The sequence below is a fragment of the Haliotis asinina genome, chromosome 1, assembly GCF_037392515.1.
Source record: "Haliotis asinina isolate JCU_RB_2024 chromosome 1, JCU_Hal_asi_v2, whole genome shotgun sequence".
Classification (NCBI taxonomy): domain Eukaryota; kingdom Metazoa; phylum Mollusca; class Gastropoda; order Lepetellida; family Haliotidae; genus Haliotis; species Haliotis asinina.
Window position 1 is genome coordinate 86,491,543 of NC_090280.1, and position 16,205 is coordinate 86,507,747.

The 16,205-nt window shown below is 38.3% G+C and overlaps 1 protein-coding gene across 2 annotated transcripts; it reads left to right on the forward strand.

The window, feature by feature from the left end:
* Window positions 1-2,595: 2,595 nt before the first annotated feature.
* On the forward strand, window positions 2,596-16,128 carry LOC137298947 (SWI/SNF-related matrix-associated actin-dependent regulator of chromatin subfamily B member 1-like). 2 transcript variants are annotated; one of them, XM_067831341.1, is made up of 10 exons: window positions 2,596-2,832; window positions 6,263-6,368; window positions 10,012-10,147; window positions 11,326-11,460; window positions 12,142-12,269; window positions 12,752-12,918; window positions 13,421-13,529; window positions 13,998-14,079; window positions 14,527-14,658; window positions 14,928-16,128. In XM_067831341.1, exons 1-10 carry the CDS (start codon window positions 2,698-2,700, stop codon window positions 14,965-14,967), a joined length of 1,170 nt encoding a protein of 389 aa, XP_067687442.1. In that variant the 5' UTR covers window positions 2,596-2,697; the 3' UTR covers window positions 14,968-16,128. The 2 variants fall into 2 exon arrangements, with proteins under 2 accessions (XP_067687442.1, XP_067687451.1); XM_067831350.1 differs by having other exon boundaries at window positions 2,664-2,832; window positions 10,021-10,147.
* The last annotated feature ends 77 nt before the right edge of the window (window positions 16,129-16,205 follow it).

Below are 16,205 nucleotides of genomic sequence, written 5' to 3' on the forward strand. Positions count from 1 at the left end.
GCGCTTTTGAAGACGCCGGCACTAGCACTTGTGGAGGTTCTTGCATCCTCCTTTCTTGTCTCATTCTCTGATAATATTGTTAGAATGGTCAGACAGATGTCACTGGTGTATGCAGCAGATGCTGTTATGGCATAACACGTGCCATCTACAGGGAAGCTAGGGACGCTTCACACACTTTGACCTCTCCTTGATCGGTCATGTTCATCGCTCGTGTGATGTCACAGACTGGACGTATTTGTTACGGGACATCGTTATGTGATCTCCACAGATGCATCAGAACGTGAGTTTAGTTTTACACCGCACTCAGCAATATTTCAGCTATATGGAGGCGGTCTGTAAATAATCGAGTCTGGAACACAATCCAGTGATCAACAGCATGAGCTTCGATCAGCGCAGAAGGGAACCGATGACATGTGTCAAGAAAGTCAGCGAGCCTGACCACCCGATCCCGTTAGTCGCCTCTTATAGTCTCAAGTTATAGTTATAGTTGCAAGCATTGGTTGCTGAAGGTCTATCTCATATTCATTTAATGTAGGATATGGCAGTTAGTCAAGTGGAATGTGAGATGCGAGTCTGTAGGTGCCTTCACCCTAGATGTGACGTCCTGATCGCATGGCGTTGATTGCATATACCTTACATGTAGCTTATCACACAATACAACCAGCTTCACCTTGGTAGGGGTTAACACGCGGTTTCTAACTGCATATGATTTTGATAGAAACAAATAACTTTTGTGGGGGTGTTGTTGCTGGGTTTTTTTGGGGGTTTTTTTATTTTGTTTTGTTTGTTTCTTTTTTTTGGGGGGGGTGGGGTGGGGTGGTGGTGTTTCTTTTCTTCCTCGCAGTCAGTGAACTGTATCTCTTTCCCGTGATCCTCCCTAAATGGAACAAGTCTAGTGTTTCTCACCGATTCTCCTTTTCAGGATTTCTTCGTTTCTATCAAAATCAGTCATTTAAGGTACCGAGCGTTGATCAGGTATGTTTTATGCCATACAAAATTTACCGCTGTTATGAAACTGTGGTATCGGATTGTGTTTATCTGAAACATAATTGTTTTAAATTGTTACCAAAATAAACTATCAAAACGTACGCAACCACGAATTGTCCTATTTTAGGTCGGGTTACAAAACATATGGGTCATCTCGTCCTTGACATTACACATGGACTCCACCGTTCTCGCAGGCACTGCTGATAGCGACATCATCTCTATCTGTCTGTACTACACAAATACTTACTGTCTGAATACAATAGTGGATTCGAACTCATTGGGAAGATATTAAATATTCCAACCTAAAGGTCAACAGAGAAACTATTGTTTAGATACGTGGTCTCTCCATCAGATCTGAATCCTGTCAAAAACATGACTTGCTTTCTTTCAATATTGACAGCTGTTTTAGCTTTTGTATAAACTCTGTGTCATAACGTCGGATCATGTTAGCAATATTCCAGTAATGCCACGGTGATGGATATCGGAAATGAGCTTTGAACATTGTACCCACGTGGGGAACCGAACCTTAACCACCCCCACCCCCCACCCCCATCCCCCATACACACGCACGCACGCACGCGCACACACACTGCTTTTCAAAGTGCGTGACATTCCAATACTATGTCAGCGAATCGGCACACACTGTCTCGGTTTCTCATGTACACATTGTCTACGTTATCGCATTACAGGGGCAAACCCAGACTAGAAATGGCTCTCGCATATGTTAACTTAAATTGGTGACGCTCCCTTGCCTAGTTTAGATCCGGTCGTCAGTAATCCATGCTTGTCGTAAGAGACGACTAACTGTATTGGGTGGTCTTTCTCGCTGACTTGGTTGACATGTCATCGTGACCCAGCTGTGTAGTTGTTCATTGTATCAGCCACTTGAATGTCTTACAGATTCGAATACGAATAGACAGCCGTCATATGCTGGAATATCGCTGTGTTAAATAAGCGAAGCCAGTTTAATTACCATTACTTCTCAAAAGGATCCTGACTATCAGATTATTAATGATTCGTCCATTGAGCCATTTTTTCAGAGAATTTTATTGCCAAAAAGAGACACGTATTAACATACGACATGAAACGACGATAGGCGTTGAACAAGAAGCCAAGCCATACCTGGCTTTAGGCTGAGAATAGAAGAATCAGAAAATAAACACATCTGGAGAAAGAGACACGTGGAGGAGACGTGAAGCAAGTGCATACAGGAAACAGAGTGATGTCTCACCGGAACAGCCGTTATGTGTCTCGGACTGATACACTTATCTGTCGGACATATGGAAGTCGGTCATGTGAAATTTCAACGCTCTTCACAATCCCGCTGATATAATATTTAGGAAGCACGTCCCACGCGATATACCCACTTTGTACCCTTCCCCTAAACCCAACCCCCCCCCCCCCCCCCCCCCCCAGCAGTGAACATTTCATCAAGTTTCAATATCTTTCATAAAAGGCCAGCTTGTTTGTTCCCTGAATTATTTTGAATATTCAAGGGCTATGCGTCTCGAACGCAACTATAGTTTTCATTCAAAAGTTTGGTGTTGATCGAGTACAATAGAAGTCAACTTTAGAGTTATCTTTCCCTGAGTTTACAACGCTCCAACTGTACAGTTCGTCTATGAAACGCATGCGCTGGAGCTTATCCATAATCAACAAAAGTTTTCTGAAAGCACATGCCGAACCTAGTTTGGATACACTTTGGGAACAATGGCGTCGGTAGCGAAATCTGAGAAAGAACAGTCAGATAAAAGTGTAAATAGTAATGGAACCAAAACATTTGGCGATAAACCAAAATGTTTTTCAATCGAGGAAGGCGGAGAGGCTTACTACATCGGATCAGAGGTACATTTCAGCCTAATTTTGCATGTCTACAACCTGTCATTTTCCGTGTGCAATTTACCGGCTAAACACACTCTTCTTTAATTTAAAGTTTAAACTCTGACTCTTTCTGATCATAGGTTTAGCTTATGATAAAACCTTTTTTCTGTCCTTTTGCTATCATACGAACTTATACTTTGTTGCATGCAGTATTAATAACGAAAACACATACCTGTGATTATCTGGACACTCAAGATTACCTTCTTTTTTAGGCCTGCATCAAGCTGAGCTTATTTGGTCATTACTGCTATTGAAATAAGTCTAGGAGACAAGTATTTCCTTGTATAAAATAATTGCTTTGCGGACTACTACACTTTACTGGGCACGCTTTTCCGAATAATTAGCGCTGCGACTCTAACCCCAAAGCCTAACCATAAAGATCGTAAAGGGTGCCTAACCCTAACCCCACAACCTAACCCTAACCCCAAAACCTAACCCTAACCCCACAACCTAACCCTAACCCCACAACCCAACCCTAACCCCGAAACCTAACCCTAACCCTAACCCCAAAACCTAACCCTAACGATCTTAAACTTGAGGGTTCCTAACCCTAACCCCAAACCCTAAGGATCGTAAAGGCTGCTGCACCCGGTAAACTGCATTCTAGCCTTATTATTGAGTAGTACAGCATATACAGTATGGTTCAAAATTATTGAGAATAGCTAAAGCATTTCATATTATTAAACGAGAACAAATCAGATGAAATTGAATGTATTGCGAAAGTGAACTGACCTTTTCATGTTGTGTAGGTAACAATTTAATATTTTATCAAGTCTCCTTGAGCTTCACGGCACAGTCTAAGACGGGTAGGCATACTTCCTATCAGAGAGGTTAGTGTCTCGTGAGTTATGCTGTCCCAGTATCGGACCACTTCTCTCTTCATGTCTTCAATTTTTGTCAACCCCTTTTGATTCACACATTCCTTCATCATCCCCCAAATGTTCTCAATGGGATTTAAGTCTGGACTATATGCAGGAAATGGTAATGCAGTCACATTTTTCTCCTGAAACCACTGCTTGGCATGTTTTGCGGTGTGTTTAGGATCATTCTCTTGCTGCAAAATCCAGTCATTTCCATAAAACACATGTGCACTTGGAAGGAGAAAATTATCTAATATGTTAGTGTAGCGTTGACTTGTCAGATTTCCCTCAAACACACACAGCGGGGTCGTTCCTAATAAGGATATCCTTCCCCACACAAGAAACTTTGGGCTGTATTTAGGTCGTCGATACAACGGCGCTGACGCAGACTTTGTCCATATTTTCACATTATTGGGATATACCCATTTTGAGCTTTCATCAGTAAAAATCACATTTTCCCAGTCAAAGTTTTCATGTGCCAAACACCACTCAACACGCCTGTCTTTATGTTCTTGTTTCATGAGAGGAGAAGGAATTCCAGTCTTTTTCTCCCATCCAAGATCAATCAAATTTCTTCTAACTGTAGATTTTGATACAACTGTTGATCCCCTTTCTATCATTTCATACCTGATGTTGGAGATGCTTGCCCTTTGCTTTTTAAACGCTAAAATTCCCAGCCGGACGCGATCTGAGAAGTCCAATTTTCTGGGTCTCCCTGCTCCTTTCTGGTGCCCCAAATCCTTTCCCTCTTTAAAATTCTTCCTAATCCTATACACAGTAGAAAGAGGAGTTCCTGTTCTCTCTGCCAATGTATTTACATCATCAATTCCTTGATTACACAACTCAAAAATCAACCTTCTTTTATCTTCAGCAGACATTGTTGACAGTGCTGAGGAAAATGACGTCTGCTACAAATTCAGGGGAGGTAACTCTAATTGTACCATACTCAGTAGGCCAAGATGAGTTACCTCCCTTATACCATTACTTAGTTTTAAGTATCAGTGAATGAGTTGAGGTGTTAGGATAGCTCAAAGTAAGAAGAAAAATTCTCAATAATTATGAACCAGACTATAGTTTTGCTGTCTGGGTCAGGCGGCTGTATGACTATCACCATTCTTACTTTGCGTGCTGCATCAACCTTCAGGGCTTGTCCCAACTCCATCTTTAGCTCACAAGTTCCACATCATGGTTGAGCATTCCTTTCCCTTATTTTGGGAAACCTCCATCAATACATACCAAGTTTTGTGAAAATGACTACTGTGCGTGTTCTTATAGGTAAACATTTCAGTTTGTGATTGTTGACTTGACTTGATGAACATGTTGTAATCATTTGTAAAAGTGACACTGGTCATGTGGTAATGTGTCGTCTTGTGTGATTAAACCTTTAGTAAAGACAAGAGCATAGTTTCAGGATGGCATTATATATAAGTTTGATCATCCAAACACACTAAAAGTGCACTACTCCAAGTTATAATGACGTTAGTATGCAATTTCACAGCTTACTATAGCTGACATGGGTATTTTATCAGAAATGCACTTAGCCAAAATCAGAATATCTAAAAGTACCCTGACCCTGGACTAGGGATGAGTCCATATTCCTCAACCCCAAAGTGGCAAAACCCAAACTGGTTCCACTTCTTAAATTTGTGCAGGTCCTTATGACCTTCAGTAAATTATCTGTCAATTAGTTTTCCACTGGAATGTTTCCCCTCTTTTTCTTTATTGATGTTAGGGAATCATCCACGATCCATCATGTTACGATAACTTCAGTTCCTGTATTTCTGCACTTATGCGTAGGATTGTCAACGCCAGTTTGACAAATAAAAACAGTGTGTGCCATAGGCTTCGCTTGATTTTATAGAAACAGTGTGAAACTGTGTATAATGTGGTTTATTTTGTTGGCCTGCAGATTTCATTCAGGGCCTGTAGATTTTGAGAGCCTGCAGGTAGCAGCAGGCCCTGATAGCCAGCTGGTAAATCAAAGTGTTGCAAACACTGTATCGTGGCATGGGACATCACAAATGGTCCTCACACAAACACACTTTGGGCATACCCGTAGCATGCATTAATGCATTGTTGATATTACTGATTGTAGAAATGCAGGGACCACAATCAAAAGCGAGCATCCCATGCACAGATCTAAGCATGTCACAAAAGAAAGACAAAAACTAGCTTTTATTTATATTTTCGCACCAGTGGCCCATTTACAATTGGTCAGGAAACGAGAAGCACAGAAATGATGCTCACCCATATGGGGAATTGAATGAGTGAACACCATTACCACAAGACTACCCCACCACCCTGCCTGTTATAAGAAATAAGTAATTTTGTTGGGTTGTTAGACTTGCTATCTTAATTCATGCAAGTCATCACGTCCTAGCTGCAAGGATCGATGCTGATTATGATCACATGATTGTCTGATCCAAACCTGATTGTTTAGAGACCACTGTCATAAGGCTGGAGCATGGTGTTAGACAATATAAATCAATAGTAAACATAGATATGTTTGCTAAATCAGATTTGTTCTGTCACAGGTGGGCAACTACCTTCGTATGTTTCGAGGGTCGTTATACAAGCGATATCCATCAATGTGGAGAAGACTGGTGACGGTTGAGGAAAGGAAGAAGATAGCTACCATGGGTAAACAAACACTGACATTGATTTACACATAGAAGATAGTTTGAATTAGTAGCTTACCAGCTACTAATTGACTGCTGGTATGATTCCTATGTGAATATTCCTCCATGGATTTGATTCATTATTTGTGATCAGGAAAATTTTGAGATAAACAAGTTTTCAAAAGAAAAGTGTTTATAATTTTGGCCTGTCTGTTATTTTCTTAAAGAGAGATTTAAAATGGAAGTTTTGACACCCTAATAGATTTCATTAGATAGTAATGTAGTCACTGGATATCGTCATAAGTTATCACAGTCAAAATGGTGAAAACATCACTATTTGCAGTGTTCACGCTAACGCAGAAACTTGCATTTTTCACAGCAGAAATTGCCAAAAGGACGCAAAAAATGTTTGGCATGCGTGTTCTGGACTTGTAGATTCTGATCCACTTAGTTTTGAAAAATACCATTAACAGCAAGATATAAAAATGCGTTTTGAAATGATTCAGGATTGTAAGGAAAATATTACGTGCATAAGATCTGGGCTACATATTTATATATATTTCTATATATTTCTATATTTCTGCAGGCGCTCTTACAAAACCTACCGTGAACACATTTGACAGAATATGATTGCTAATACATCTTACATATTTCATATCGTAACATATTTGTCGTATCACTAGCATCTACCTCTCCCAGTAGTGTGGTACTAGTCTTAACAAGGTTCATGTTCTCGACCAGTGGACTATATCTACTGTCTCATTATTTATTGTTTTGAAGGTTTTGCGCAGAATAAGAAAGCTTGCCAAGTATTGGTACCAATTACTGCACAAATGTATGCATGGCATCAACATTCTTTGATCAAAACTTTGTGTTAACTATCCTGAGCAGTTCTCTTGGCATCAGTCTTATTATGTTGACTGTTATTAGCTGAACTTAAGCGACTCATAGACTAATCCACATTTTTCTAGAAAACTTTCATTTGCTGTAAACTAAAATTCTTTTAGTTTCAAAACTAAGGTTAAATCTGGTAACATTTACAAGGTATTCCTTGTACAGGAGAACTATCGGAAGAATGAATGAATATGCATTTAGAATGAGCATGTTGAAGTAGTTTGCTTCAGATTGCTTGACGTTCTACAACTTTATCTCGCAAGGTATTTTTTATTTACTTCATTTTCATGATTATGTAATTATTATGGCAATACCTTTAAAAGAACTTTATTTAAGCTGTCTTATTTCCCATTAATATGCATGTCATGGTTACCATGGCAACTTAAAATTGTGCTTTGTTGTTTTATGTATTCAACTGTATGCTTTGCATGTGGTCACAGCTACTGTCATCATTTTAAGATTCCTTTGTTGACATTAATGTCCACTGAATTTCTTAAAATTTCGCAATGTTTATATATCAGACTCAATTAGACCAAGACTGATTTCAATCATTAAGACTAAATGTCATTATTTTTTTTCATTTTTTTTTTTCAATGATTATTTAGTTTTATTACTGAATCTGCTCATTTTGTTGCCTGTTGCAGTGAATATGTACTGAATTCCCTTTAAATAAAAAAGTAAATCAGATAAAGTGAAATTAAGGTTTGGAATCCTCATTTTTTTACCACGCCCATTGAATATTTAAATCTAGAAGAAAATGTGTGTAACAAACAATTATGGATTCAAATCCATATTATTAGTGTGTATCATCATCTTCATCATCATCACAGATATAAGTCACTGATCACACATTATCAGTGTTTAATAAAGAGAGCAATCACAATCACGGCTAAAGCATTTCGATATTGGTAGATCATAAATGAATTTTTACTTGTTTGAAGGCTTTCGCTACACAAAACAGCTTGAGCAAGGCTTCATATCAATGTAGGTCATGTTGATGATATTCTTGGAAGGTGTGAGACATGAGATAGCCATGATTTGTGTCACCTCTTTACATGGAGCTATGTGTTGGACGTTAGAATTATTTCTGCTGATCAGGAGATCGACCTAGTGGGTTTTCAACAAGGTTTCAAACATAGATTTGATAACAGTAAATTTCATTTGAAAATGAACAAGACAAGGTGTTTTTTCAAAATTTAATACTGTACGTTGCAGTAACCGATAACAATATTTATTGCATTTACTTCAGCCGCACTTGTGTTTTTTTGGATACAGCGTTTTCAGATATTTTGTGTTCACAGGACAGAACCCAAATTTCTGTCAGCAGAAATTCATATTTTGATGCAGAAGTTCCACAGAAACACATCTTAGGTTTATCCCTGTTTGCAATCAAGTTTTTATTGATTTATTTCTTCAAAAAATATATTGCATCACTTACTCTAAAATTTGGTTGAACTGCAACACAGAATGATCTGTCAAAATTGAAACAAATTATTTTCAATAAATATTTCCTTTCACATAAATATAGTCATCATCATTGTGTGATGTTTAGAATCAGTGTCTAACCAATCAGAATGCCAGATTCTTAAGTGTCATGGTAGAGTTTGTGGTGCTTACTTCTGCATTTGCTGCATTGCAATGGCTGTTGTTAACTTGCTGCTTGCATGCAGGATAAAATGAAGAAACACCTACTGATTGAATCTAACAGTAGGTAACATTCAGTGGTTACTGGATTTATTATCCTAGCCACTTATTCTATTGTATATCTAGATGTAAAGGCTCAAAACCGACTCCAAGGTTTTGTTTGAAAAATTAAGTCTGCGGCAGAGGGAATCGGGGAGGGCAGACAGGTTTCAAACACAAGTAAGGTTTTGATCCAACTTATCAACTGGGGTGTGACTGGCAGTCAACACCTTGCCTTGCACATATGCCCCGTGCCATGCACGAGTGCTGCCCACTTTTCCTGTCTAGTTTCGTACTGACAAACAATCTCATTCTTCACAGCTATCCTTCTGTTGTAAATCATCGGAAATTCATGGAGAATGCCTACAAAAATGAGGTTTACTCAGAAAAAGGAATACCTGGAGAGATAATAGCGTGATGTCAGTGGAGGTTTATGAAATGGATGGAAATGACTTTTTACACTTTTTGGTTTCCATAGCTACAATCACTTTTGATCAATCCTAAATCTAGAATTTCAGAAACAACAGATTTGATTTGCAAACTGAAATGTAGTTTTGAAACCTTAAACACTCATAAACAAGGAATATAGATTCCATGCTGCAGGTCTGGAATCCAGACCAGCTTTCCATCCTAAATACTAATTCAAATTTTACTTTGAAGAAGTGTTTTTTATGATTAATGTGTTGGAAAGTGTTTCAGTAAATACATCCAGCCAGAAATCACTGATACTGATAGCATGGAAACACATTTGGATACTTGGTTAAAACATGTCAAAAGCAATATATATTGGAACTAAGAGACAAGCAAATGAATTCTGGTGACGTGGCTGTCATCATGTCATCATGGATAGTATCCATCACTAGATCGTCTGGTCTTGACTTGATTTTACAGACCACGTCATAGAGCTAGAATATTGCAGAGTAAACCAACAAATAACAAACTAACAGTAGCTGACATGGAATCAGTTGTTAGGTAATCAGTAGGAAGTGTTTCTTCATCTCTGTCCTGTGTGTTGATGTTCTGCTTATTGCACCGCTGGTGTTTTGTGCTGTCTGTGAAATGTCCAGTATAGATCAGGAGAACTGTAGTTTTCGCAGGGTTCGGTCAGCACTCTTTGGCAACAAACATCACCTTGCTGAAGGCAGCCGAGGTGGACGAGATCTTCGAGGGCAACGACGACAAATACAAAGCTGTGTCCATCAGCAGTGAACCATCATTTACCAGGTAAACATACGAACAACCTACAAATTTATATCTGTTTTCTTTACACTCTCGCCACGCTGAAAACAGTGGGTACAATGTGTGAAACCCATTTCTACTGTCCCCAGCCGTGATATTGCTTGAGCATTGCTATGAGCAGCGTAAAGGTAAAATTTACTGACTGGCTTTCAAAAGAATCAATTCTGTTCATACATTTGGAGCTCATATGAACATGCTTAACAACCTACATAATATATCTCTGATTATGAACTTAAGTTCCCATGGCAGCCAAATTAGTTTTAACTATATTAACATGCACAGGGACATTTTTTTATTCAAATTTTCACTTATTCTTCTGGCAGATTTTGGGCTAAATATCAGCTTCTGATCACTGTTATTATCAGATAGCATGTCAAGTTGTCGTTGTACCTCATCAGCACCATTCATAATATCACTTATGTACGTCAGTCCAGAACTGATAAGGGGTGTAAAGATGCATCAAACTATTGATAGAATGCTGTTGTTTAGTCTCTGATTAATCTGATTAGTCTAATAATCGATGCCAGAAATGACAAAACTGTCGATGCATCAACAGTATGTGTGACTATTGATAGTTTAGTAATTGACTTCCACTGATAAATGCACAGGGCAAAATAAATGATGTTTGGGTGCCAACTAACAGCTACATTGAGTTCCTGTTTTAAATGTTAACATGGTCTGGGTTTAAAGTTTCTTCTCACTCATCAAAAGAAAGAAACTACCTCAGTTTGTATTTATTTCATATCCACTATACATTCATTTGGGAAATGACTTTTAATGAAACAATTCAAGGAGTGGAAAACTATTGCAATAGTTGGTCACAACAGAATATCCCTATCACAATACAGTGGAAGCTGTCAAAACCGGCATCTGTCCAATCAGGCAAGTTGTAAACATCGGCACACAATCTCAGTCCAATCGGTAGCTTGTACATTTATCATCAGCTCTACAATCTGGCACATTGTCTAACCCATATTATTTCTTCAGTCCCAGTGAGTGGTGCTTTAGACAGCTTCCACTGTAGTATTTTGCAGTTGACTATCACTTTAGTTGTTTCCACATTAGTAGTCAGCCCAAGAACAGATTATTCAGAAGTCTCCGTTACATCTCAGGAAACTGTGTTGAACAACAAACTGATATGAATGAATCATTCTTTGCAACAGAGATTCAAAGACAAAACGCAGTACCTGGGTACCTACAATTCCAAGCAGTTCGCACCACCTTGATGCTGTTCCATGCTCCACCCCTATCAACAGAAACAGACTTGGCAAAGGAAAAGTGCGGACATTCCCTCTATGGTAAAGTGAAGGCCTCATCAGATTAGATGGATTTCTGCTGCCATATATGAGTTAAATATTCATAGAAAATTGATGGTAGAACTCTTTAGAATAGTCAGCATGGTGTAAGGAGAGCAGTAATGTTGGCCCAGACACAAATATGTCAGTAAAACTGACAATTTGACAAACTGACAAAAAAACAACTAATGTATAAAAACTATATTGTAATGCCTCATATCCTTCCTTATATGCCCCAACCTCAATAAAGTTTTGAGTATCCATCATGAAGCAAAACAAGAGATCTTAAGTACAGTGTTATAGTTAGAGTTACTTGGGGTAAGCATTATAGTTGAGTTACTTCCCTTGGGATATCAGTTCTATGATAGACCAATCTGGTATTTATTTAGCGACTTACTTATACTTGTTCTATAGAGACTTAAAATTGTTGTTTGGGCCATGAAAAGATCTTAAATTTGATTTCTATTAATACATCCTAACTTGTACTAGTCAGTGGATTTCTGCTTGTTCATTGTTCAGTATCGTAGTCTCAGACTGGCGTGAGTTTCAAAGGCTTGATTTATTGATTCTTGTGTGTGACAATGTAACAACAAAATCATTGATGAAATTGATATATACTGGAATGGAACTACAAAGCAGACTCTAAATATTGATGTTTGTTGATATCCTACATGTTTGTTATAGCTTTGATGATACAAATCCAGCAACCATCCATGAGAATGCTGGCCAAAATGAATCTCTTATCCCCATCAGACTCGATATGGAGTTTGATGGCCAAAAACTGAGAGATTGTTTCACATGGAATAAGAATGGTAAGTAGTTTGGACAACTTAACTTCACGACTTTGATACATTGCGATGAATTGACATCCACATGTATTAAAATATTAAACATCAGAAACCTGCATTGTTGGAGTCTTTCTTCCAACATTAAGTTGATGTGCCATGAAATAATTAAATAACAGCTTAGAGAGGTGTTCAACAGGGCTACTAGTAGGGTGCATCCTGTTCTCAATGTTGTGGATGGTGAGGTAGCCCAGTGGTTAAAGCATTTGTCTATCACCCCATGGACCCAGATTCGATTTCCCACATGGGTGTCCCCCACCATGATAATGCTGCAATACTGCTAAAAATGGCATAGAACCATACTCACTCAGTGCATTTCTATGCCTGACATGTTGTTGTTCAAACCTGCACTTAGCTAAAATCCATATATTTATTATGGCAGTGTACACACCATGTAGTTTTGTATAATAATGTTCCACCACTTCAATACATTTGTCATGTATTTTCAGAAAAGCTAATCTCACCAGAACAGTTTGCAGAAGTATTATGTGATGACCTTGACCTTAACCCAATCAACTTTGTGTCGGCGGTGGCTCAAGCAATCCGGCAGCAGATAGAAGCATCGCCCACAGAAACTATAGTAGAGGACCAGAAGGATCAAAGAGTTATACTCAAAGTAAACAAACAAAGTGGACTGGAACCAGTGCTTTTCTCGGATTCTTTTGATGAAGATTTTTATATTGAAATCTATTTATCTGTAGTTCTGTTATGTTTTGCTTCTTAGATTTTAATTAATATTAAATGAAATGTCAAACTATCCAGTTGTTTTATATGAATCTGTGCACAGGTGGTACAGTCCATATGGGTTCACAATTCACTGTACACAGTTATGGCTCTTAGCTGAATGACATGATTCTTGTCATTGGCCTGAATCACAGTTTTGCCCTGATTTTTGCCTGACATGAAAGAGGTAAAATCCAAACATGACATGAAAGAGGTAAAATCCAAAGTCCTGTTAAGAGGATGCAGTTGGACCTGGAATATTTTCTTGTTCAAGTCTTGATCACGTGGAAGCGCAGCAAAATATTACAAATATCTATTTGTTCATATTGTTCTGAACAATATGGTTCAGGTTTAAATATATTTCTGTTTTAACCTCCAAATGGCTTTTTTTGCAGTTAAACATTCATGTAGGGAATATCTCGCTAGTGGACCAATTTGAGTGGGATCTCTCTGAGCCAGAAAACAGTCCAGAGGAGTTCTCTACCAAACTTTGTGCAGAGCTGGGTAAGAATTGTACAGAATGGTAGAACTATAGTAGGTAGCATACCAATTCTGTTAGCTGAGGCTTATTGCTAATTAATAATCATCAGTGTTTGATGGTACCTGAAGCATTTTTATATACTTCAGTTGTTCACGTTTCTGCCCTTTCTCAGATTATAACAAATTTGAACACAAAGTAATCAGACAATTTTTACTTATTTCAGGAAAGGGTGTTTAAAAAATAAAATTCATTATTTAATTTTGATTTAGATGTGTTGTTTGCATGAATAAAGAGAGTGTTTGTTTTGCACTGTTAACACAGTTTCAAAAATGGTCTTCCAGATAATTGCCAATTATCAAAGGGAGATAATTTGATTGTCACATGTCTATATTGTCTCCCCTTGGAATTGAGGTTGTTCTATGCATGTTCTGCAAGTTTAAATTACACAATCACAAGCCTGTGTAGATGATGATAGATATGTTATGTTGCAGGTCTTGGTGGGGAGTTTGTGACAGCGATCGCATACAGTATACGAGGTCAGCTGAGCTGGCATCAAAGAACATACGCTTTTAGGTATGTGGCAGAGTTAGAGGTTCAATGATAATACAACTTAACTTAGGTTTACTTAACCCAACAGTTGGTGTAGGGGTATGTGTGAGTCAGGCACAAGTTTGGTGCTTATCACTGCACACATGAGTATTCAAAAAGTATGACACAGTCTCTCAGTAATCAAGTATAGACCAGACAATCTAGTATTGACCCTCAAGTTTGGAAATAGTAACATTCAGTCAGCAAAGTCCAGGAGTCAAGTTACTGAATACATTTAATCACCGGTTATGACAATATGCATGGGTTTCTATAATCCCACACAAAATCATCTTAAACTGTGAGAAAATTGGATATCACAGGATTTGGGCATCAACAGACCTGTGAAATTAGCTAAATGTTAAAATGTTTGAATTAGTACTGGCTTTCACAATGTTATTATGTTAGGCCTCATATGAATCTTTGATGTTGCAGTGAGGCACCACTGCCTGTCGTTGAAGTTGCACTCAGGAACCAGAATGAAGCTGACCAGTGGTGTCCATTCTTGGAGACACTGACCGATGCGGAAATGGAGAAGAAGATCCGAGATCAAGACAGAAATACAAGGTTTGTGCAACCTGGACACTAGCTGACAGGTTTTAGTCAGTCAGATTAGAGTGTTTATGATCCTTGGATTTATATACTATGAGGATGAGTATGCTAGCTGTTAGGTGCCTGACTCTGAGCGTATGGGTTTGAATCCAGCATGTGACTCAACCCAACAACAGTACTAGAATGTGTAGTTTACAAAGAAAGTTTAATCCCAGATGTGACATATGTTGTATAAGGATAAAGATGATTTCATATCATGCAGGCGTATTTACTTCTTGTTTCAGACGTATGCGAAGATTGGCCAATACAGCACCTTCCTGGTGAACAAGACTTTACACTACACACAAGTACGGTGTACCAGAGAAGCCATGGGCATCTTCTATATGAGTGCAATGTACAAGGCAGTTTCTGTAACAAACATGGTTCCAGTCGGTGACCACTGGCATTATGAGTCAACAACTACTGATCTGATCACAATACAGTGAGGATTAGGGGGAGTGATGTTTAGTTGGGTGAGGGTAAAGGGGATCTCTGACAGGTAGGCATGGTCTTTAGCAGATAAGGGTGTTTGGGAATCTTTAAAAGGCGCCTGGGGGTTGATCCATAATTTGTAGGTGGGTTGGGGATAGATATCTAAATGGTAGACGGGTAGGTATGTTGGACTTAGGTTTGGAAGTCTGTGCTTGGTTGCAGAAGTAAAGGAGGCAAAAGTATTTAACCCAGTCTGGTATTCAGTGTCTTTTTCAGAATTTGAATTTTTTGTAATCATGTAGATTTTTCTCAAACCAGTTTGTATTTATTAGAAATGTTTGGTTGTGGGGATATTTGGGTTGGGAAATAGGGTTGTGGAATGAGGATAGTTTGGATTGGGATTTCTATGGTTGAGAGCTTATTTGGTTTGTCAGTTCAGGATCTCAAAATAGGATAGGGTGGTGATTTATTTGGTTGATCGTGGGTTGGTTACCTATGAGTAGGTAGGGATCCCTTTGAACGGGCAGATATCAATATTGAGGACACCCAGTGCACCATAACGGAAGATATTTCATGTACAACCTTAGATATATGTAATAAATCATAGCACTATGAATACATGTGATGAATAGAAATATACATTTAAGTATTTAACAGTTGATATGTTATCTTTGATAGGCATTCTAGAAGTTGAGTAGAGGAAGAATGAGGACTATGACTTATATAAATCATAAATCATAGTCCTCATTCTTCAGCTGACATGTTACTGATAAAACTGAATCGTCCAGAAATGGGACATGTCAAACAGGTCTCATGAATCCTGATAATTTAATATTGAGATGTGAAGATATTTATGATTGGGGAGGAAGGACAGCGTAACACATCATGGTTTGTGAAGGATGAACAAATACTGCCATCTCACGTCACTGGTTTTGTACTGTTTCAGTTCCTTATGTCATTCATTGTCCTTATTCATATACATCATATATCATTTCAAATAAATCAAATTTTTTATATCGTGTGGTTGTACTCATTCAGGATTCATTCCGTGTTCTAGTACGAATTCAGTGAGTGTCAATTTGTTTAGGATG

Bases quoted from the DNA above. Each gene is read 5' to 3' on its own strand.
- LOC137298947 (XM_067831341.1), top strand. From the start codon at position 2,698: ATGGCGTCGGTAGCGAAATCTGAGAAAGAACAGTCAGATAAAAGTGTA. The intron at 13,530-13,997 runs GTAAGAATTGTA...GTTATGTTGCAG, and splicing joins CAAACTTTGTGCAGAGCTGG to GTCTTGGTGGGGAGTTTGTG. The intron at 14,659-14,927 runs GTTTGTGCAACC...TTCTTGTTTCAG, and splicing joins GATCAAGACAGAAATACAAG to ACGTATGCGAAGATTGGCCA.